The sequence below is a fragment of the Meriones unguiculatus genome, chromosome 15 (genome assembly GCF_030254825.1).
Source record: "Meriones unguiculatus strain TT.TT164.6M chromosome 15, Bangor_MerUng_6.1, whole genome shotgun sequence".
NCBI classification, from domain to species: domain Eukaryota; kingdom Metazoa; phylum Chordata; class Mammalia; order Rodentia; family Muridae; genus Meriones; species Meriones unguiculatus.
The window spans coordinates 59,342,342-59,365,737 of NC_083362.1; the positions used below are offsets into that span (position 1 = coordinate 59,342,342).

Here is a 23,396-nt window from a genome sequence, read left to right on the forward strand (position 1 = left end):
GCTTCTTAAGGAGCTCTGTATTAAACCAGTAAAGATGAAGCAGGGCTTTCTCTGAGTTCTCATCCTTTTGGCCTTTTCAGAGCCACATGGGAAGAGAAATCACCTCCAGTTTAGCAAACAAGGACCGTGATTAGAAGTTGTGGATATGATTTTCTTGTGGTTCATGTGAAGTTCAGTCTATTTGAGGCTCTTCTATTTAAAGTACAGGTCAGGCCTGCTTACTGTCCCCGTTCTCGGAGAACTCCATGCGGCAGGACTGTGGGAGCAGGTAGGGATGCTGACTGCCCAGTCAGATGTCCTGCCATCCCAGCATTTTCCTCTTGCTCTGCTTGGCCCTGCATTTTACACTTTGTAGCAGCCTTGCTTTGAGGCATTCCTTTTATATCTGGTATCTGTCATACTGTTTAGAACTGTGAAGTTCTCAATAGGCATCAAAACACTTTAGTTTACATGTGTCAGTCAGATTTGGATACGTTTTGAACTACTTCTGCTGTGCTACTTCCACAACATCTGGGACCACTCCTATATATTTCCATTAATGGATGATTCCTGCTTTTCTCTGCTTTCTTTCTCATTAGTGTTTAGTTTATGTGCAGCTGCCTTTCATGGAAGACTTGAGGCAATACATGTTCTCATCGCTGAATAACAATAAGAAGTGCACTCCCACAGGTGAGCTTATTTCCATCTCTCTCATGAATGGCTCTTCACGCAGACTTTTCTTGGGAAATCACCTGGCTGCAGCTGTTGGCGGGGCCGAGATTTCACGGGGTGAAGTAGTTGGATTCTAATCACACACTCACAATAACGATGAAGATGGTCCAGCAGGTGTGCTGAGAGGGAGCAGATTCTCCTAACATCCCAAATTGTCTGGTTCTCCCTTCTGACTCACGGCATCCATCAGAGGGGCAGCTTGCTGAATACCTGTTCTCCAGTTGTGAGCAGAAAGTTTGCTCCTGCTGAAGTGAATTCACGGGCTTCCCTGTCCTGTATGCTGTTCGGCGTAGCTGGAACGGCAGTGGTGGTATTCAGTATGCTCTTTCCGCTTTCTTCTTCCCTTGAGGTTCATGGCTGCAATTCAGTTCTCATTGTGGCTTGTTGCTAGCTTCTGGTAGTTACAAATGGCTGCAGGTGTCTCAGTGCCAGAGTGATTCTCACGGTCACAGGTGCTGGCTTCTAGGCCACTCACCATTTGTGTAGTTGTGGGTAGAATGTAAACAAACAAACAAAAAACCACCCCCCCAAAAAAAAAACATCAAAAAATAGACAACGATGAATAATGATAGAAGTTTTAAGAGGTATAGTTTAAGAGATAAAACAAATGGTGACAGATGCTTTAGGTTACAAGTTTACTCTATTATCTCTATCAAGGCAGGGTTCAGGAATTTTGAGGTGACTTTGCAAGTGGGGTTCTTAGGGTTACGCCCTTTGGGTACAGCGTACTGTAAAGAAGATCAAGAGATCAAATGGGTCCCTGGGGCTGCTGCATCTTCTCAGGAGCTCGGTCTCATGCTAACATGGTAGAGGCATGTGGACCTGAGTATAAGAGAAGCTGTTGCCGGGCTGGTGGTATGTCTCTACCTCTTGATTACTGTTAATTAAGGAAGTATTAGGGATTGAACTCAGGGCCTCATGCATACCATGCCTTCAATCTAACCACTGAGCTATACCCCAGCTCAGTGAAGTTCTTATAAACCAGCCTGAGTCTGAAAGTTGGACATCTTTTGATCAGTTGGCCTATTTCCTGTGTCTCAATGAATTCTGTTAAAGCTATTGGCAAATTTCCCAAGTTGATGTTCATGAAGGGGTGTGCGATAGCACCGTTGTCTAGCAAGAGAGTGGCTGGGAACATAGCAGGTGGTACTCACTGAGTGTTCCCTTGTGCGGGTAATAGTTCATGGCTCATCAGTTATGATGGTGATGGTTGTAGCATTGCCTGAAACCACCGTGGAAGGTGCAGACCCAGGCAGACAGTGCCTTGTGATACGTAATTATATGCTCTTTCATCTTGTGACATTTAAGTAGAAAACAGAAGCATTAAGGTACCATTCAGAAACCACTTACTCTTCTACCACTGGCCTGTGATTGATGTGAGAAACAATATTCTAGTTGGACAGCTTCTCAAACTGCCATGAACCAGCAGAGTGAAAGGCAGACACGTGCTGGGAGAGCCAGAAGCTTTTTGGGGAAGACTTGCTTCTTGTCCATGTAGCTTTGGGCTGTGCCATTTGTATTGACTTGGTAGATTTTTATTGAAGAGCAGTTGCTAAATATTAAGTGACACATCAAAGAGAAACCATCAAGTTTCTGACATCAGGGAGCTTTGGAGCTTGAATGGAATGTTCTCATGTGTGTGCAGTGTCCTTAGTGGCTTTACAGAATGAGAAGGCGACACCAGCAGATCACAAAGGAATTTGCTTGTTCTGGTCAAAGGGTATCTTTCTGTGATGCAGCTGGACCCTGCTGAAGGTTGCTCAGTGCCTTTAGAAAGCTTCACTTCACTAGGAATTTGTTAGTTTTTAAATGTCTTTCTCTTTAGGTAATTACTATTTAAAAAAAATATTAGCTTATTGGACACTAAGTATTTTGTCCAACTCTTCATAGAGGAGTTATTTTATTTTGTATTTTTCTGCAACAAACTCTTTTGCTTTTGATTTGATACTCCATTTCCAAAGGCTCACTGTAGACGAGGCTGGCCTCAAACTCATAGAGATCCACTTGCCTCTGCCTCCCAAGTGCTGGGATTAAAGGTGTGCACCACCACCGCCCGGCCTCAACTATTGCTAGTAGCTCTTTCTCAGATGAGAAAACCAAGAGTCAGGTTAAGCACTTATGTAACTAGGGAATACTTTTTGGCAGATCAGGTGCTATATGAACTGCCAGTGTTATTACATTCAGAAATGTAAAGTATTTCATTTTGACAGAGAATAATAGAAATAATCTATTTTTTCTCTTTTGCTTCTCTCTTTATCATTGTTTTAAGAGGCACAGTTGAGTGCTATTGATGATCTGATTGATTCTATGAGCTTGGTAAAGAAAAACGAGGAAGGAGACATCATTGAAGACTTGTTTCCAACCTCCAAAATTCCAAATCCTCAATTTCAGAGATTGTTCCAGGTGAGAAAGGAAAGGTCAGCTTATTTTGTTTTTTCTTGTCTTTTTCCTTCCCTTCCTCCCTCCCTCTTTTCCTCTCTACCTTTCTTCCTGTCTTTTTTCTTCTTGAGTGGGTCTCTGCTATTTAGCCATGCTGTCCTGGAACTCAATAAGTAGACCAGACTCGTTTTGAACTCAGAGATCTGCCTGCCTCTGCCTCTGCCTCTGCCTCTGCCTCTGCCTCTGCCTCTGCCTCTGCCTCTGCCTCTGCCTCTGCCTCTGCCTCTGCCTCTGCCTCTGCCTCTGCCTCTGCCTCTGCCTCTGCCTCTGCCTCTGCCTCTGCCTCTGCCTCCGCCTCTGCCTCTGCCTCAGAATGCTGGGACAGATACGAAGCCTCAGTTCAGCAGCAGTATGGCAACACTGTGGAAATGAGAGGGGAGAGATTCTTGCAAGTGGATCTTACAGAAACCTCCTCTAAGGTAGTAACAATGGTCAGAAATCTAAAAGAAAAAGAAGGATGCCTGATGGGAGGACGGAATGAGGCAAAGAAATACGAAGAGCCCCATGCTTAGCCAGTTCTGCTTATCTGGAGAGAACATAGAGGGAAAAGTCGGGAAACTACTTCAAGATCTAGGTGTAGACAGGATTTTTTTAATAGGACTGGAGTCATCCAGGAAATAAAGCCAACAATTTACAAATGGAACCTCACAGAATTAAAAAGCTTTGCCCACAAAAGGAAACTATTAGCAGAGTGAAAAGACAGCCACGGAATGGGAGAAGCTTCATCAGCTATTTCTCAACGAAGGGCCAGTATCTTGAACTGACAGAGAACTCACTGAAAAGGCCCAATAAACTTCAAGGGGAAATCGGGTAATTAAGAGTGAGCAAAAAGTGAACATATTTAATAAGTGAACATACTATGGAGAGGGAAGAGTTGTTGGTATGTTGAAACGGGGTGCTTGAGGGAAGAGCACATGGGCTTTCTAGATGAAATTGTCATTGAATTCCTGGGGAGGGTTCCCCAGAATTTTCAGGATACTGACTCCGAAGTGATATTCACTGTTGAACCCAAGATTTATTTTACTGTTTTGCCACAAATGTCTAGATAGCATTTTTTTTATTATTATTATACAGAAACAGTTCATGGAATAGAATGAACAGTATGCTTGGTGATATGAAATAGTAGTTTGAAATTTCAAGAGCTATTTGGCTCCTTTTTCATCCCCTTCAAAATTACTAATATGTCAGTTGTTTTAAAGTGGGACTAAGTCTGGGGGGTAGTGTAGTGACCAAGCATGTGCCTAGTGTGTGCAAGACCCTAGGTTCAATCCATGGCAATAACAAATAAAATGGGCTGTTAGAGCCTTCTTCACAGGAGGGAAACATCAGTGGGCTCTCTCACTTCATTGTTTCTTAAGTTCATCTTGCGGCTTACCTTCCTGTGCTGTTAGAGCATTGGCTCTCAACCTGTAGGTCGTGACCTCCTTGCTTGTGTCAACCTTTTCACAGGGGTCGCATATCAGATCTTTACACTACAATTCATAACAGCAGCAAAATTACAGTTAGGAAGCAGTAATGAAAATTATGGTTGGGGGTCACCACAACATAACTGTATTAAAAGGTCACAGCGTTAGGAGGGTTGAAAATCGCTGCTAGAGTACTGACTCTTTGGTCAAATACAAATGGAACCTCAAGTGCTGCCGAAGGCTGACTTAGACGGAAGGCAGTACTGATGACTGAGTGGAAGTAGCCTGCACCTAGTTCAAGTCACTTGGAGAGTGGACAGGTTGCTTTGCCCTTGGCCTTCACCCAGCTCTTGTACTCCTTTATTGGCATCCCTGTCAACAGTGAGTCCTAAAAAAGAGCATTTATTCCCCCAGTCAAGATCTATCAGATACTTATTATATGCCAGGCATATTTTCTGTGCTTAGGATTGAGCAGTAAGTGAGAAGATGCCTGTTTTCAAGGGAAATGGCCAGATAATAAATAAGTGAACTAAACAATTCATGAGACTGTTTTAAGTAAGTGTTTGAAAAAACACAAAATTGGAAAATGTTAGACTATGATCAGACAGTAGCTTGCAAGCGAAGAGGCTGCTTCATAGGTAGTGTCGGAGAAAAGGCTCTCTGAGAAGCTAATATTTGAGTAATGACCAGGAGGATGGTGACAGCAGAAGCTTAGAGAGTAGTCAGAGGGTGAGTAGGCCAGGAGCAGGCCGGAGTGGTGGTGTCAGTGGGCATGGAGGGCAACACGTGGAGACTGGGTCATACTTTGTTCCTGCTGACGGCTTGTGTCAGCTCGGTATTGTCATGTTTTCCAGGCTTTCTCCTGAGGCTCAGGATGGGCAGCTCCCCTTTAGCCTCTGTCTCACCCGTCACACATTGACCTCTAAACCAACTGAAAGAGAAAGTGCGTGTGTTAAGGGAAGTAAAAGATTTGTTATGAAAAAGCTGCAATCTTGGAGTGTTAGGGAGGTATTCCTAGGAACCTTGTATATTCCCTGAGTAGTTTATAAGATGAGGACCCCTCCAGGAGGTTTACAGACGGCATTGTTTCTGTGCTTGAGTCTGCTTTTGTAGCTGGTTTTAGATGTGACCAATGCCCTATGAGCCATTCTCTTTTGTCTTTGTTGTTTGGCATGAGTTTCATAGCCTTTCCAATTAAAGATGGAGGGCTCCTGACCAGGAAACAGAAAACTGTATAAGCATCAGCATCCTTAACACCTTTATTCTTTCCCTACAGTGCCTGCTGCACAGGGCCTTACATCCCCAGGAGCAGCTGCCTCCCATTCAGCAGCATATTTTGAATATGCTGGATCCCCCCATTGAGATGAAAGCAAAATGTGAGATTCCACTCTCTAAAGTGAAGACCCTTTTCCCTCTGATGGAAGCCGTCAAGAAGAAGGACCAAGTGACTGCCCAGGACATTTTCCAAGACAAGTATGGGATGCCATTGCCTTGGGATTTGTAGCAATGCAAGGGAGGTGGGATGGTGCTAGATGGGTGCGGGCATGAAGACAAGTCTGGAATTCCTGGAATTAGGGTGCTGCCCAGGGTTTTCTGGAATTGCAGAGGGGGACAGAGCAGCTTTTTAATCCTTGTCCGTTGGAGTTATGGTTGACCCTGGTGGTCACTTGGGCTCAGTCTTCTGGCTTGGGCTGGCTTTTGCATCAACAATTTGGTATTTGTGAATTATACGTAGGAAGGCTAAGCAACATTAGTGATTACCCAAGGTTGAATTTTCCTTTCTTAAAACAATTTTTATTATATTCTTATTTCTTTACTTGTGTGTGTGTGTGTGTGTGTGCGCGCGCGCTTGTGAACACACATGTATGTGTATGTGTAAGTCAGAGAACAGCTTTTGGATGTTGGTTCTTTTATTCTGCCATATGGATCCTCAGATCAAATTCAAGCTGTCTGCCTTAGCAGCAGGTCATTCTGCTGGTCTTGAATTGTCCCCTCTCTAAAGTAAAGAGCTGGGGATGGGAAGGACAGCCTGAACATTATGAGATTTCCATGTAGGGTGGTTAAGTGCCTGTGAGATCTTTGAGGAAGTGAGGAGGACCGTGAAACTGTGGCCCTTTAGCTCTTCTGTTAGTGGGTCACTGACATGCCTGATTACAGCATGAGGGAGACATTTGCAGGTTAAGGAGTGAAATGCATTTCATATGATAGATCAGCCAAGCTTGCAAATGGCTAATAAGTGTTTCTCCTCTTTACATTTTGTTCAGAATCTATATTAATTTCTATATAAATAAAAGTAAGCCAGAAAAATATACTCATTATACAGAATCCTTTGCATATGTGACATTGACTTTCTAGACTTCACTCAACTGGTTATTGGTGATTTTTTTTTTCTTAAGCTAAAATAATGTTTTTTTTCTGCTGCATTTTGAGATTTGGCATCAGACCATGATTCACTCTCCCCTTTTTCTTTGGTTTCCTTCCCACGGCTGTATCTTCATTGACAAAGCAAGGCTTATTATTTATAAATACCCAGTGGGAAAGGATGAGTAATTTCCAGAAACTTTCATTGGTTTCTATAAATCAATGTTTAGTGAATTATTGTACAAGTGGAGTAGAAAGCTTTGCATTCTTCCTATTGTCCCAGAGGTAAACACTCCAAGCTTTGTCAGAATTGGAAGGAAAACAAAACAAAACAGACCTGGATTGATTCAGTTACATGTACTCCCATCACACCCTGGAGAGGGCTGTTGCCCTTTTTATTCTATCCTGCCTTCTACATAGAAAGCCTGTCCCTAAAACCCACTTCAGTTCCGTCTTTCTCTGCCTGTTCACCACTGGATCCAGCAGAGAGCAGCTCAGTGAAGTCTATGTCTTTCTTCCATTGGCACCTTGCTCTGATCTCACTGCAATCACGGAGCTATTCTCTCCGGCATTAAATTCTAGTTTGTGATCTTGATTACCTTCTGGTACTATGGAAAAGAAACGAACCATTTTCTCCTCTTCCTTCAATTAAAATGTAAAGTAGCTGGTTAAAAAACAAACCTGAAGAGACCCAGAAAGCAGTTGTGCTGTGGTTTGGTCCTTGCAGTGATTTTACCTTCAGTTGTGGTCCTCTCATTCACTGCTCTGGAAGCTTGGGTGTGCTCAGTTTATTGTTTGCTCCAGTGGTATGCGGGACCTTGGCAAATGATCTTCCTGGGGCCTGGGGAATGGCTCACGCATACATTCTTACTCATATTTCTGTTCTCTACCTTTTATTATCAGAAGTCTTAGCTTTTAAGAACCGTAGAATCGATGACTTTAACAAATATTTTCTTAGCACTCTTTATTCAAGGGTGACTCAGTCTCTTTCACATGGGTTATAAAACCCTCCATTTTAATGAAAAATTTCCAGTTAGCTTTAGGGGAAACATAGCTAATACTGCGCTGTGTTTTTTACTTATTCATTGTCATTGAATCCATTTACCTATTTCCAGTAGTTAGGCAACAAGCTAAGATTTTGGAGTGAGGAACTTTTCATAGTAAAAAAATAAGATTCCCAAGCTGGGAATCACTAGTTTTTATAACAGCGACATCACTTGATAGGATTTGGGTTAAATAATTTTATCTTTATGATTTTTTTCCCCTCTAAATACAGTCTTAGGCAGTCAAGATGGTTTCATGGGTAAAAATTAGAAGCCTGGTTACCTGAAGATGGTTGGAGAAAATCAGCTCCAAAGAGTGGTCCTCTGACCTTCCCACATTCATACCATGGCATATGTCCCTCCCCAATAATAACTGGAAAATATTACAAAACAAGTCTCATTTTAGGAGAGATCACAGCAACAAAATGCAGTGTAGAAAACTCTGAACTATTGGGAGGGCAGTCAGGGACACCTCATCACTCTGAAAACACAGCACATCTGAGACACTGCTGTCATCTTCAGCCTGCTATAGTGGTGCTGTCTTCATTGCTGACCCACAGTCTCCTAAATGTCGTCCCAGTGTCTGAAGGTATTGCTTCCCTTCAGATTGGCATATACCTGGAAGTGAAAGTATCTCTCTGGGACAGGTGTCCAGGAGAGTTGGGACAGCTGAAGGCCAGCCCTGCATACGACGCATACACGTCCTTGCTTTCTTTGGACTCTGTACAGATCATCTAAGGGCTGCTGCTCTTTTCAAGTTTCCTAAGACCACTCTCCTGTTTACTCTCAGCGACAGCTTCGTCTGACTGACATTCAAGATACGAGGTCCCAGAGTCAGCCAGGGAGAGTTAGCTCCCTTGCTCTATGTGACTATTGGCAGAAGTCACTTATTCTGTGTTTCCTCACGAGTGAAATGGGGGTGGTAGGGATACCTGCCTCATAGGGTTGTCATGAGGACTAATTTGATAACTCAGGCTGTTTCCCTGGAACCAAACTCAGTGCATACCCCGTCATATCGTACCTCGTATTGTAGCAAAGAACAGTGTTTATCAGGAAACAGTCTTCCAGAAGCCCTCATCATGTCCCTAGCCCATTATCAATGGCAACAGTGTTTATCAGGAAACAGTCTTCCAGAAGCCCTCATCATGTCCCTAGCCCATTATCAATGGCAACAGTGTTCGTGATGATCTCATAGGGAAAGTACTGGTTATAAGTGGGTACTTCTCAATGTTATGTTCCCTCTTATCACTGAATCTGCCTGCTGTGCAGTCATGTTAATTTCCTTCTCTCCAGGCCCAGTGGACATCCTTCATCCCTTCGCCATCCCTGTTGTCCAGGCCTGAGCTCCTGTTGTCTTAGCTGTTACCCTGGTCCACTCATAATGTCTTCTTTCCACCGTAGCCTCATCCTCTTCATGTTAACATTTCTTTCATCTTAAACAAAATAACCCCTCCAGGCTTCTCCTTTAATTGCTACTTGTTACTCATCACCAGTCTAATCACCATCTTTTCTTCTAAGTCTGGGTCTATTGCAGGAATAGACACTGTGGCTTGTCTCAGCTTCTTCTTTTCTGCCTCTGCTGTCTCTTTGAAGATCCAAAAGATACGACCACTTAAATTCCCTTCAGCCTTTCAGTCCTTTTCCATAGTCACTTTTCTCTTTGTAGAGCATTCGACGTTGTCAGTTATTCTTCCCTCTTGAAACTTGTGCATCTCCCCTAACTTAAGCTTCCAGATTTTTTTTTTCCTAGGCTTTGAAAACTCCCGGCTAGACTCCTCTGATGTTTTCCTTCTCTGCCGACTTTACATGTGTTGTGTGTCTAGTGCTTGTCTTCAGAACAGCCTCACGGAGCACGGTATGATGTGAGGTGCCTTCCTTGCATTATGTACTTGGATCCTCTGGCCATCCTATGAAGTAGGTTGCTTTGTTGATGTCATCTTAAGCCTGAGAAGGCTGAGGGTCGGAGAAAAGGAACAACTTGCCCGAGATCTCTTGGTAAGTGGTGGAGGATTTAATCAATGCGCACGGTCTGAATCCAGAGCTCAGACACTCAGCCCTAAACCCTCTTTGCCCTCACAAGGCAGGTCCCACACACCATTGACATTTCACGTACAGGGCCTCGAAAGCCACAAAGTCTGTCTGCATCCGATCCGTGGGCGGCTCAGGTGTCTGTATTTATCTCAAATTCAGTGCGTACGGAAATGGCGTAATTATCTTTCTCCTGGCATGCTGCTTTTCCAGTACCTCTCCTCTGTGCTGGTATTTCCCACTTCAGAGAATGGCACCTGATTTCTTGGGGGGGGGGGTGTCATCCCTTTCTTTAACTTCCCATGTCTAATTGGTATACCAAGCTGTATTAAATTTACCCCAAATCTGCTCCTTGCAGTTCAGGTTAATATAGTGGCTAATGGCATTGATTTTGGAGTCAGGTAGATTTGAATCTAAATTCAAGCATTTCCCCTTACTGGCATTTGAAATTGGCAGGTTAGGCTGTGCTGTGTAAAACAAATACCTGCATTTGATGAGCCTTCATTTGCTCATCTATAGAGGACAAGGGCAGTGGATGATTCTGAGGGCTGCTGTATAGTTTAACTGTGGTAATTTTACCGTGCTTGGCTTATTCAGTGCCTGGCCCGTTAGCTCTTAACAGCGTTTCCCACCAGCATTGTTTATGCATGCCTTGTGCTTTCTGCTCCGGCCTGCCTTTCTGAGGTAGCTTGTGGCTATTTCCCTTCTTCCGGTCTCATTCCTTTCCAAACACTCGGCTCCCTCAGCAAGGTTCATGTTTCCTTTTCCTTTTTCAACATTTCCTGGTTTATTGTAAGAGATATTGTGAAAAAATACAGAGGAAGAGGTGCATACAGTGAGACCTCTAGAAAGGTCTACAAGCGTCCCTGTCTTCTGGTGAACCGGGATCCAGGACCCTTCATTTGTTCGGCTGTGCAGAAGGTGTCTGAACCCTGCCCTTTAAATAAAATAATTAATTTATGGGTATGGGTGTTTTGCCTGAATGTGTGCCTGTGTATCCTGGGCAGGCATGCAGCGTCCCCAGAGGCTACAAGAAGGTGTTGGATCCCTCATAAGTGGAGTTACAGACAGTTGTGAGCCACCATGTGGGTGCTGGGAACTGAGCCTCGGTCCTCTGGAAGAGCAGGCAGTGCTTTTACCTGCTGAGCTATTACCTCCAGCCATTATCTTCCATCTTATGGAAATGTCATTACGTAGGCAAGATTGATTACGTCAGGGGCCCGTGGTGAGCAGGTTAGCTTTTGACCCCAACCCCTCCTCAGAGTGGGTGGAGTATAAACTCTCAGCTCTCTAAGCCTGCCTTAGTCTTAATGATTTCTCCTGATTCCCTTTTCCTAGGCCACCTAGGGGCTGCCCGCCAATTCCAGTGATTTTTTTAAATTTTATTAATTCTGTTTATTTTTTGGGTGTGTGTGTGGGGGGATATGCCCACACTGTGGCACACGTGTTGGGGGTGTCCAAGGACAACCTGTGGGTGGCGATTCTCTCCTTCTGTCATCTGGGTCCTGGGGATGGAGCTCAGGTTGTCAGTTTTGCTGGCAGGTGCCTTTCTCTCCTGAGCCATCAGAGCAGAGTTCCATCACTGCCACTTAAAGTTCTTTAATGCCACGATTCCTCCCTCCCTCTCCTCTCCATAATGGACTCATTCAGTGTTATGAACCCACTCTCCAGGAGGGTACCCCTATCCTCACATTTTGAATGTGATTTCAGTTGTTCTGACTCTTCAGACTGCAGACTGCCCTTGCTTTCAGTGGCCTCCTCTACTCTCCGCCTAAGATGAACTACCATTGTACAAATCCAGCGATCAGACAGCAGTCTCCACACTCTAGCTACCATTTGCTTTCCTCACCTCTACTCCCACCCCTTTGATCGGGATTGACCCAAGGCCTCACGCATGTGCTCTGTGACCGGCACCCCCAGCCCTCCTTATGTTTGTACTCTCTAGCCCCATCTCTTGCCGCATTCCAGCTGGGCCCTGTGCGCCAGCTAAGACAGCCACTTGCTGGTCATGGCACGCCGCCCAGCACAGCATTTCGTTTGTTCACGCGTTCACCCTTCTTGAATTTGTCCGACCTTGTTGGAAGTATTGATTGCCTGTTAGTGTTGGCAAATTTAGGGTTTAGAATCTAGTTTAGTGGCTGGCACATCAGTGTTCCTTACACATTTTGCTAAGTTAATTACCAGATGCACACATACTTCAGAAAGTAAATGAAAAAGAGAGAAATAACTTCCTCATGGTCCCATCATCCAGATGCAGCTTCAGTAAGGGTTGTGTGTCCATATGGCTGCGTGGGCATTGTCTGCTTTCTAGGGCTTAGAGTCCTGTGTAACCTGGAGATTATGTCATCATCCTTTGCCACATCACATGAATATTGTGAGTACTATATGCAGAATTTCCAATATTAGTTGTTTGACCTTGAAACTTTTAACCATAGTAAAATTTACTATGTACTTATTTCTGGGGCTGTTTTTACCTGCTGGATACTAGGGGATGGTGTACAAATACCATATACTTTTATCTTTTCTTCCCTCCAGTCTTATTTCAGAAGGTTTAAGAAAGTCTTCACGTGATTTACCTCTAGCTCCACAAAACTCAATGTGACATATTGTATGTGTAACCCTTCTTTTTGTTGTTTTTTAAAAAGATTTTTATTTATCAACTTTCATCCTTTGGTTTCATACATGTTCCGATCATATTCAACCTACTTTCTCCAACTCTTCCCAGATCCACCCAGTTTCCCTACCCACCCAACCCTTTGACTTAAAAAAAAAAATAGTTTTAAAAGAACAATGTGTGCTGCCCAAATGTTGTTGGATGCGTGCTCTTCTGCTGGAGAATGGTCAGCTGACCAGGGGCTACACTCTTAGAGAAAACAGTCTTCCTCTCCCACAGCTCACAGTCGCCAGTCTCTCCATGGCCAGGGGCTGGAACTGTGTGCCGAGCTCCTCTCCCCATGCTGGGATTTGGTTTGGCTTGGTTTTATGCATGTGGTCCCAGGGCTGTCTGCTGTGTCCAGAAGATGTGCCTCACAGTCAGGACTACCTTTTACATTCTGTGTGGCCCCCCTCCCCTGAGCCCTGAGCCTTGGGATGGGGCTGCTGTGCATGTGTTCCCGTTAGAGCCGAGCATTCTATAGGCTCTTACTGTCTGCCCTTTGGCCAGTTGTGGGTCTGTGTCAATCACCATCTACTGCAAACAGGAGCAGTAGATGAGGTACGAGCCATCGATATGATGCAAAAAGGGGTGTGGAAATCCAGGCAGGACATGTGTTCCTTAGCAGGTCCAGATTGTATTCATTTTTTACTTTATTTCTATGAGTGTTTGCCTGCATGTATATATATGCGCCATGTGTGTTCCTGGTGCCCGTGAAGGCCAGAAGAGGGTGTCAGATGTCCTGGAACGGGAATTACAGACAGTGGTGAGCTGCCATGTGGATGCTGGGAACAAAACCTGAGAGTCTTCTGCAAGAGCAGCAAATACTCTTAACCACTGAGCTGCCTCTAATGACACTTTCCATTGCAGTGCTTTCCTTAGGTGTAAATGGATGCTCAGCCAAGTGGTAATTTAATAAACTCTAAAGCCTAGATAATATCCCACAGTCAAGTCGCATGACTGTATCAAGAAGATGTTAAGAGGCTGGTTAAGAGGCTGAGACCAGGGCTGGCAAGGTGATTCAGGACATAACTGCACTTGCTGTGCATGGCGGATGACCTGAGCTGGATTCCTGGAATCCACAGTGGAGAGGTCTGGAGCACCAGCTGCCTCATGTCCTTTGACCTCTACATGAAAGCTGTAGCATGTGAGTGTCTGTGTACACACACACACACACACACACACACACACACACACACACAAAATAATAATTGAAAAATTTCTAATAAAAAGTCTACAGAATACTAAGGCTGGGACCCAGGCATATTTTGTCCCAAGATTTTCAACTGTACCCCATTCTTGTTTCTTGGGAAGAGCTGGTGAAAGCTAGCTGCAGTGGCTGGCTGTGGCTTGTTCTCACACTACCAGAATTAGTCTTTCTTGGGTCTGTGTAATTTCTTCCGTTTCTGTTAGCAGCCTTTATGTACTTCTCTTCTTGCAAGGAAAGAGCCTTGATAACTTAATCTCTTGCTCTTGTCCCCCTGACTTCTCGCCTCTCTGCTTCTCAAAGGGAAAATGTCAGCAAATAGAAAGTTTTAGGTCACACAATGTTTATTACTGTGCTAATTATTCTGTGCATCCTTGTAAAAAGTTTTTTTTTTTAATTGAATCCAGTTTCTGCCTTTTTAATTCTCTGTTCATTTTTAAGATACCCTCATTTCTGGGCTTACTGTCTGAAGGTAAGGATTTAAGCAAAAACCAATACATTTTGAAATACTAATTTGGAAAATACTTAACAGAGGGAAGGGCACCTGGCATGCACAAGCCTATGAGTTTGAGCCCAGCACTACCTCGCCACTTAGTCCCACCAAAGGAGAAGAAGCCTAGAGAAAGAGTTTTAACTGTTCCTACTACTATTAAAAAAGAAAAAGAACAAGGTGAAGTAATGTGGATATTCATTAGCTCTAGTTAGTCATACCATAACAATGTTTACTTATTCCCAAACATCATATTATTTTTGACATACATACATAGTTTTAGTCTGTCAATTAAAGTAGACTATTTCTTGGTGTGTATGTATGTGTGTATATTATGCATGTTTGTGTGTGTGTGCACACATACGTGCAGAGGCCAAAGAACAACCTTGGATGTCATTTCTCTGGTGACATCCACATTTAAAAAGTGACTGTGTATGTGTGTATGTATGTATGTATGTATTTATTTATTTATTGAGACAAGATTCTCGCTGGCCTGGAACTCATCAAGAAGGCTAGGCTGGCTGACTAGCCAGCTACAAGGATCCACCTCTCTCTGCCTCCCAAACACTAGGACTACAGTGCATGTGTATGCATGTACACACACACACACACACACACACACACACACACGCATACACACTGTCATGGGTTCTGGGAATTGAACTCAGATCCTTCTCTGCTTACAAGGCAAGTACTTTACTGGCTGAGCTATCTCCCCATCCTTAACTAAACCTCAGTTAGAAATTTCTTAGTTGCTAATTTCAGTTATTTTTTGATGGCTGCTCTTGACCTATGCTTAGTATTTCTTTAAGAGAAAAGTTTTCACATCCTTGTGTTTCACTTTGTGAAGGAGAAGATAGCAAGCATCGTTGGTTGGGTTTCCTTTTCTCCTTTAATTGCCTTAACATCCCCATGACTTTGAAGCCAACATGTTTTTAAAGCTAGCATGTTACTTGAGGCAAGATGTTTGAGGGCCTTTATTGGAGCTGTCTTTTCCTTGGCACCCAGATGCTGTTGGGCTTTGTTAGCACTGTGCCCAAAAAGAATCAGGGCCCTAAGAAAGTAGATTAGAAGGTGTGATCTAAAAAAAAAGTTAAACTTTAAAAAGTTTTTGCATATTTTGTGATTGTCTAGTAAGTTTTGACACTTTTAATTAGCTGTATATAAAGCTCTTATATAAATTAGTACAGTGGAGAAGGTGGGTTTTCAGACACAAAGTTCTCCTGTGTACATGAAAAGCTGGGCTCTGCATTCTGAGACGGGGACCAGAAGGACAGCTGGACAGATGGTTTCTTAGTCATTGTTAAGCTCCCATTACCTGTGCTTGCCATTTTGTGTGATGAAGCAGCTGCTGCTGACTTCTGTACCGCTGTGACATAAATTCCATGTTACTCCAAGGGCCTCCTGCCAGGGCCCCAAGGCCGGGGAGAAGGTGCCCAATGCTTGGATAGAACATCTTAACGTCACGCCTGTTTGTTTTGCTGCTTGGAAGATAACTCTGTAATTTTCACATACAGTCTTGTAGGTATTGTATTTTTGTTTTGTGATAAGGGGAAAACACCTGTTTCTTTCCTTTCTAGTCAGGAAGAGGGACCTGCTGCTAAAAAATGCAAGACGGAGAAAGAAGAAGGTCACATAAGTATCTCCAGCCTGGCTGAAGGGACTGTCACCAAGGTAAACTGAGCCTTTCCGCCCTCTCTCCCACTGCAGGAAGGCTGAGGTGTGGGCTTGATGAGTCTGTCGACATGCCACTTTCTCCAGTCCTCTCTGCACACGAACCACCTCAAGTTCTTCCTTTCTATCCAGGAGTAATTAATGAGAGTGAATGATGTGCAGAAATATGTGTGTGACTGTAGTAAGCAGGGTGCCTCTGTGGTAGCACTCTTGTACAGATCTTCTTACTGGCTTCATGTTGCTGTTTTCTGTTTAGTCAAGATGACAGGATTAAGTGGGGCACAGTTAATGGTATGAACCTTATCCTCAAATATATAAAGTTGAAGTAAGGAGTTCCATCCCCAGCACCCACAACCCCCTGTATCTCCAGCTTCAGGGAATCTAACACCTCTGGCCCTCTCTGACATCTGTATTCATGTGCAGAAACCCACACCCAGATACTCAGGTGTAATTTAAAAAATAAGTTTAAAAAATAAATCCACAAAACCCAACTTGCGAGGTTAGGACTTTCCAAATCAAATTCCCTTTGACAGCTTTGTTTGATGAGGTTTCCGGAAGTTGAGTGTATTAACTTCTTACATGCAACCTTGTTTTGAATCAGCAGATCTTAGCACTTCTCCCTTAGTAAAGTCAAGTAGAAATGTCTCAGAAAAGTCAAACATCTGAACCGTGGTTTGGATTTGGGAATATTTTATAGTATTGATAAGTCAATCTCTCACGCCCTGAGCACTTTATTCCTGCGCACAATTCCGAGCAAAGCAAAGTAGTAAGTTTACCAGACAGAGCATACAGCCACCCCTTTGCCTTCTCAGGTATCTGAGTGCTGCAGAGGCCTTGTTAGGATTAATGCGATTAAAGACAGGTATGATTAGAAAGTGTCATGCAGCCTGACAGAGTTGCACTGCCACAAATCTGCATATATGATCTGCTTCCTTAAAAGGATATGTTCAGTATGGACATATTGATGCTACCAAATTTTCAATGCCAAAGGGCCAATAGCAGCCTCCCCCACCAAAACAAACAAACAAAAAACAAAAAGAAAGAATTTCAGTGAATCAAGCATTTGGCTGCAGTTTCTCATGTCATCATCATTACAGGAAAAAGTATTTAGCATGACCTCACACAACAATGTTTCCCTTTCCTAATTGAGTTGGTATCAACGTGTAGGTGGTCTCCACCACAAAAAGCCTTCAGGTTGGGGTGGCTAGTGGCTTCTGACCTCCCTGGAGATAGGTCACCTTGAAGAAAGATAGTCAAGTGGAGGTAGAGAGGGCAACTATGTGACTGCTTGAATTTTTTAATTTTTTTAAAGTTGATGTTTTTGTATGTGTATGTATTTGCATACACACGTGTGTGTCACAGTTTACGTTTAGAAATAAGACAACTTACAACGGGGATTGAACACGGCAGCAAACTGACTTTACCTGGTGAGCCATCTTGCCAGCCCCTGAATCTTCTAGCTTTTAAGAGAGTCCTGAAAATCAAAATGAGAGAAAAGCCTTCTCTTTTGTCTTTAAGAGCACACATCCTGCATATAGCCATCTGTCTTGCCTGAGGTGTGGTGGTTGGTTTTAGCTGTCAACTTGACATACTCTAGATTCACCTGGGAATTGAATTGATGTGAGGAGCTGTCTAGATCGGGTTGGCCTATGGGCTTGTCTGTGGGGAATTACCTCGCTTACACTAACTGAGGTGGGAAGACTTGCCTACTGTATGTGGCACCACTTCCTAGGAAGGGGATCCTGAAGTTCGTAAGGTTGAACACTACCATTCATGCATTCATTGCTCTCTTTTCCTGATTGTGGTTATGATGTGACCAATTTCCCTCAAGCTTCTTCCCCTGTAATGGATTTAATCTGGAACTGTGAGTCAGATAAACCCTTTCTCCTTGGAGTTGTTTTTGTCAGGGTATGCTGTCAGAGTAACTGAATGGAGCTAAGATGTGGGTACTGCCAAAATGAGAAGTGAACTGCCGGTGTCTGTTCCAGGTTGGAAGTGTGAATCCTGTTGAAAATTTCCGTGTTCTTGTGAGACAGAAGATTGTCAGCTTTGAGGAAGGTAAGTGCATGCTAGTCACGTGGTGTTCATGAGATAAATAGTCTAACTAAAGGTCTAGATTAGGTGCTGTGCTGTTCCATTGCAATGCTTTCACAGTGTTGGTCTTCACGGGTAGATCTGTGCTGCTTGCCAGGGCTTACTGCGTTGTCATTATGAACACACAGCAGGGTCAGGGGTCATGGGTCAGGGGTAGTCAATGCAGCACAGATCTGCCCAAACAGAGATTAAACTGTGGTGCCGACCTCCCTATTACAAAAGCTTTGGATCGGTACTATGGAACCTTTATTTACACCTCCTTAAAGTTCTTTGGTGTCCTGTGAGTGAGGTGGATCCCATCTTTCTGTCTTCTGAGACATGGTTCTTGCCCCAGTTCCAAGAGCGTAGCCGCCTCCGCCTACAGTCTCTGAAGGATGATACTGGATCCTTCTCAAATGACTTTGTTCTTACCTTTCCTTAGCATACAGTGCTTGTAATTCCATTAGGTTGTGGCTAATACCAAAGCAGTTTACACGGTGAACAGAGGGTCAGTGACCAGTGTTCACTCGATTACGCTACCCTTCCTGCCCATTGACTCTTTGAAAGGCAGCATTTGGCAGTTGGTAAGCCTGAGGGTTTTTGTTTGGTTGGTTTTGGGGTTTTTTTTTTTTTTGAGACAGTTTTTTTTCTGTGTAGCTCTGGCTGTCCCAAACTCACTGTAGACCAGGCTGGCCTCTAACTTAGAGAGCCCTCCTGCCTCTGCCTCCCAAGTGCTGAGAGTAAAGGCGTCACCACCACCGCCCAGCTGTTTTTATGTCGGCTCTGGACATTCCTTTTTTGCTTCCCAGAGTCAGGTTCTTTATGATTTGCCCTTTCTCTGTGTGTTTATCTTCATGCATGCACAGAAGTTTCTCTTCCAACATGGCAGCTTTTTAGTGAAAAACTGACTTTTCAGGACCAGTGAACACTACTCTCGAGCACAGTGTATAATCTGGGGTCTAGTAAAACACCTGGGATTGCTGTGCTAGTCCCAAAGATAAGTATGATGCACTAAGCCTCAGAGAGCACCAGCAGTGACCAGGTTAGATCCTTTTGGAAGGAACACCCAAGGCCAAGTTCATGACCATTTCCTGAAAAACACCAGCTTCGTGGTCATAATGATCTGTGGACAGAAGGGGTCTGCCTATGCTCTGTTTTTGAGATGGAGGAAGAGGCTTTTGTTCTGTTAAGTGTTACTATGTAGGCCAAGAGCCTTTGAGTTATGAGACAGAAAAAAAACTTGATCTAATCTGGGGCTGGTAGCACACACTTTTAATCCCAGATCTCCAGGGGCAAAGTCATGTGGATCTGTGAGTTTGAGGCCAGCCTGGTCTAGAGAGTGAGTTCCAGGACAGCCATGGCTACACATAGAAACCCTGTCTCAAAAAAAACCAAAAGCCAAAAATCTCTTCATCTAAATAGAATTCTAGGTGGCAGACCTTGTTTTTTGTTGTTGTTGTTTTGTTTGTGTTTTTGTTTTTGCTTGTTTAAAATTTCTTTCATGAATGACGTCATCACTAGGGACTTTTACAGTGACTTTGTGTTTGGAAGAGGGCAGATAAATCGAAGGACCCTGTTGTCAGTCATATGTGTGTATGTGTGTGTGTGTATATACATTTGTTGTTGTTGTTTTAGGGGCAGCAACTCAGTTGGTAACCCCTCTAGCCTGGGGCTTACTATATAGACCAGGTTGGTCCCTGACTCACAGAGATCCAGCTACCTCTGCGTCCCAGGTGCTGATCTTAAAGGAGAGTGCCAACACTTCTGGCATGTTTATTCTGTCTTTGGAGAAAGATTGAAATCTTAGTTTTTAATTGTTTGTTGTCAACTACGTTGGCCAGTCAGTGTCCGCTGTCCCTTTCTGGCAGTGGTTGGTCTTCCAAATCGGTGTGGGGTGGTCTCCTCAGGGAGCAGATACAGCTCTGATCACCTCTGTGTGGCACCTTTTAGTTATTCGGTGTCTCCTGCGCAGATTATAGTCTAATAGCGCTTTCTCCTACTACTTGCCACCCTAATAGATCTGGTGTAGCAGTTCTGCAGGGTCATGCTGAGGAAATGGAGAAGAGTCAGGACTTTAATAGTGGCTGCCCGAGACGGTTGTTTTCATTCAGGAAACACGTGGATGGGTGTTCAGGGCAGAGAGTGAATCTTTGTCCCTAGGCCTGGTCATCAGTCATTGCCAAGGCTTGAGAAGAAGGGGAAAATGTCATAGCCCTTTCAAAGATAGTGCTGCCAGAGCTGGTTCAGGAGAGGAGTGAGCAGAGGAATGGGAGAGTGAGTGAATTAACCCATGGGCATATCTATGGTTTTCACTGTGGGTCCTCAAGTGACAACCACAAAACCCAGATGGCTCTGGCAATACAGGGTTTATACACTATACTAGGGGATGTTGGTGAAGGGGCAGTTTGGTGTCTGGAATTACTTCCACCCTGGCAGAGGTCTTCTGAGAGTACAGGAGACCAAAGTCTAATGAGAACATGAGATAGAACCTTCTTAAGAATTCCTTCAACCTTGGGAAAACATGGCTTCCCTGAGCCACAGCCTTAGTGGTTCAAATCAGTGTTTTACAGTGACAAGGCACATAGACCACATGGCATGTATATTATAAGAGGTACGGTTATATCCATTTTGCTGATCTAAAACAATGTAAAATTAGCAGAGATTTGAACGTAAGTCTCATTCACATACTGAATTTTTCCATTAGTCAAATATTTCCCAGTTTCCTAACAACCTCTTTTCCTACATTTAATCTTAAACACCATATTTATTTATTATTTATTTGTGTGTATCAGAAGACAGCTTGCAGCAGCTGGTTTCTCCTTCTATCATGTGGTTCCCCAGGATCCAACTCAGGCCCTCAAGCTTGGCAAAAAGCAGCTTTACCTGCTCAGCTGTTTCAATGGCCCCTTTCCCTACATTTGACATCACATACTAAAACCTTGCGTCTGTGATGGGCCTTTTGATCGGTAGACTGTTCTTTCACTTTGGATGAGGCATTGCCAGTGCTGTGGTAATGGTTGTCCTCTGTACTTCCACCTAGGGGGTGGTGAATCACAGCTCCCCACGGCTGTCACCAAACCAGACTTGCCATAGGGCTGTCGGCAGAGGGATGAGGCTTGTTAACTGGTGCCCTGTGTCTCACACCTGGCTCCTCTTTTGTCCCTCCCACTCTTGCTTCCACTTCAAAAGTTCTGTCTGCTCACTTCTTGCTTTTATTCTTCTGCTTGGGCATTTCTTTATCCAGGCTTTTTGTGATCCCCGACTCTCACTTCCTTTCCTGCGGAAGTGCACTCTGTCCAGATCTCAAGCGTGTCCCAGGGGTGATCTGTTTTCCTTTCAAGAGACCTCTATTCTGGGGGAAGGAGGAGGAAGTCTTTTTTGGTTGATTGGACAAAAGCTTGACTAACAGTAGACTGTTGATAATACTACCGAGGTAGAGCTGACATATCACATATTGATATTAACTAAAACATGGGAGCACTTACTCTCTGTCCTGCCTGCTTGCAGCATAGGTCCGCCAGGACCTTGGTAGTGCCTGCCATCTCTTGATAGCAGAATCCGCAGTAGACAGTTACACATTTCCTTGGCTTCTGGCTTTCAGTGTGAGGGATGATGAGTCTAGTTCTAATCGTGTTGGCAGATAGGATATAGAACACACTCCTCCTGGCTGCAGGGCCTTCTGGGAGCTGTTGTTGATGCTCTCTCAGGTGGCTTTCTTTTCTTTTCTCTTTCTTTCTTGTCTTTTTTTGTTTTTCTTTTTTTGGTTTTTTCGAGACAAGTTTTCTCTGTACAGCCTTGGCTGTCCTGGAATCGCTTTGTAGACCAGGCTAGTCTCAAACTCACAGAGATCTGTCTGCCTCTGCCATTCCGAGCACTGGGATTACAGGCGTGTGCTACCGTGTCTGGCTTTCTATTACATCCTTTTTTCGCTGTTTGCCCTGCCAGTCTGTGACTGAAGTTTTACGATGGAGAAGTTTTTGGCCATGACCGCATGCGTAATAGCATCCTTCAGTTGTGAAAGTTGGCTCATTTCCCTGTTCATTCATGCTGTTCATAAGAGGAGTGTTATCATCTGTGGCTTATTTATTACCTCTGAGACCCCTCAAATCAAATCTTTCCACGTGTTTGAATGTCTTTCTCTACCCAGCCATTAGTAGGGCTGCTGAGGAACACCACAGATTTCTAGCACTTTCTCTACTTCACTTAACGCTAACATCGTCTGAGAGGAGAGGGCAAGGTAGAGGAGGAAGAATAGCCACACCACTTTAGTCACTTCTCCCATTTCTGTGTGACTCAGATCCGTCTGAGTTGATAAATATCACCTGAATACGGAACATTAGGTCAAAGAGCTAGGCTGTTCCTCTCAGAAAAGATGGACACATGGAGACAGCTAATAGGATGCAACATAACTTATAAGATGATTTTCCCATTCATGGATCTTGTTTTTGCCATGTAGATTATAGGATCTGTTTTATATTAGGCTTCTGTATAGTGATGGGGAACTGGAACTCCAGTCTACCACGTTGAACTTTCAGGAATGTGACTGGCTTAAAAGAAAAAAGGGTGTCAGGGCATCCCAGATAGAAATGGCACAGACCCCGTCCTCCACGATTTGTTTGATGCTGGCTTTCTTTGTAAGTGAGGAGAAGCAATGCACTGTGCCCATTTGATAGAGGACGCTCGGTTTGTCTTGTGGCTTTTGGAGATTTACTCTCTCCTCCTTTTCCTTTAGTTTATGTAGATCAGATCTCACCCAGAAATCTATGTGTCTCCCCCTTCCTCACCTTGTCTGTATGTTTTTCTTCAAAAACATTCTTTTAATTTTAAGAGCCGTTTTCTAAAATTTGTTTTTCCAAGTTCTACCAGCACTAGGTAAAATATGCTATGATTAAATGGTAATGAAATTATATTATTCATCAAAGCCCAGTAAGTGTATTTTTCCATTCTGTTTTTATATGAGATAGTTCTGTACCATTTTCACAGGAAGTTATTTATATAAATACGTGATTTTTCTGCCATGAGTTAATTCTTAACTGTGGATTTTAGAGCCTTGTGATTTAGGCTCTCTCTTTCTCTCTGTTTCCTTTCTGTAGTTTGCCTTGATATATGTAATTCTGAGTATGAATTAGATAATCTGTCAAAGTTTGTGCAGATAAAGAATAGATTATCTTGTCAACTTAAGAAAAAGTTCTGCTAAATATCTTGAACATCTTAAAAGATACTAAATACAGAGACTAACTTATAAACATCTTTAGACCCATTTTTTTTTTCAAAAAAGTTTGACATAACTTTCTTATTTTTTTTCCTTAAA

At 43.6% G+C, this 23,396-nt stretch overlaps 1 protein-coding gene across 2 annotated transcripts in view; it reads left to right on the forward strand.

Moving 5' to 3' along the window:
* The window catches only part of Xrcc5 (X-ray repair cross complementing 5), an 88,932-nt gene that overhangs the window by 32,356 nt on the left and 33,180 nt on the right, over nucleotides 1-23,396 (forward strand). For both annotated transcript variants that reach the window (XM_021645386.2, XM_060368597.1), the window contains exons 12-16: nucleotides 579-669; nucleotides 2,981-3,114; nucleotides 5,833-6,029; nucleotides 15,919-16,012; nucleotides 18,001-18,070. In XM_021645386.2, the coding sequence (XP_021501061.1) occupies nucleotides 579-669; nucleotides 2,981-3,114; nucleotides 5,833-6,029; nucleotides 15,919-16,012; nucleotides 18,001-18,070 (586 nt within the window). The remainder of the gene's footprint in view (nucleotides 1-578; nucleotides 670-2,980; nucleotides 3,115-5,832; nucleotides 6,030-15,918; nucleotides 16,013-18,000; nucleotides 18,071-23,396) is intronic.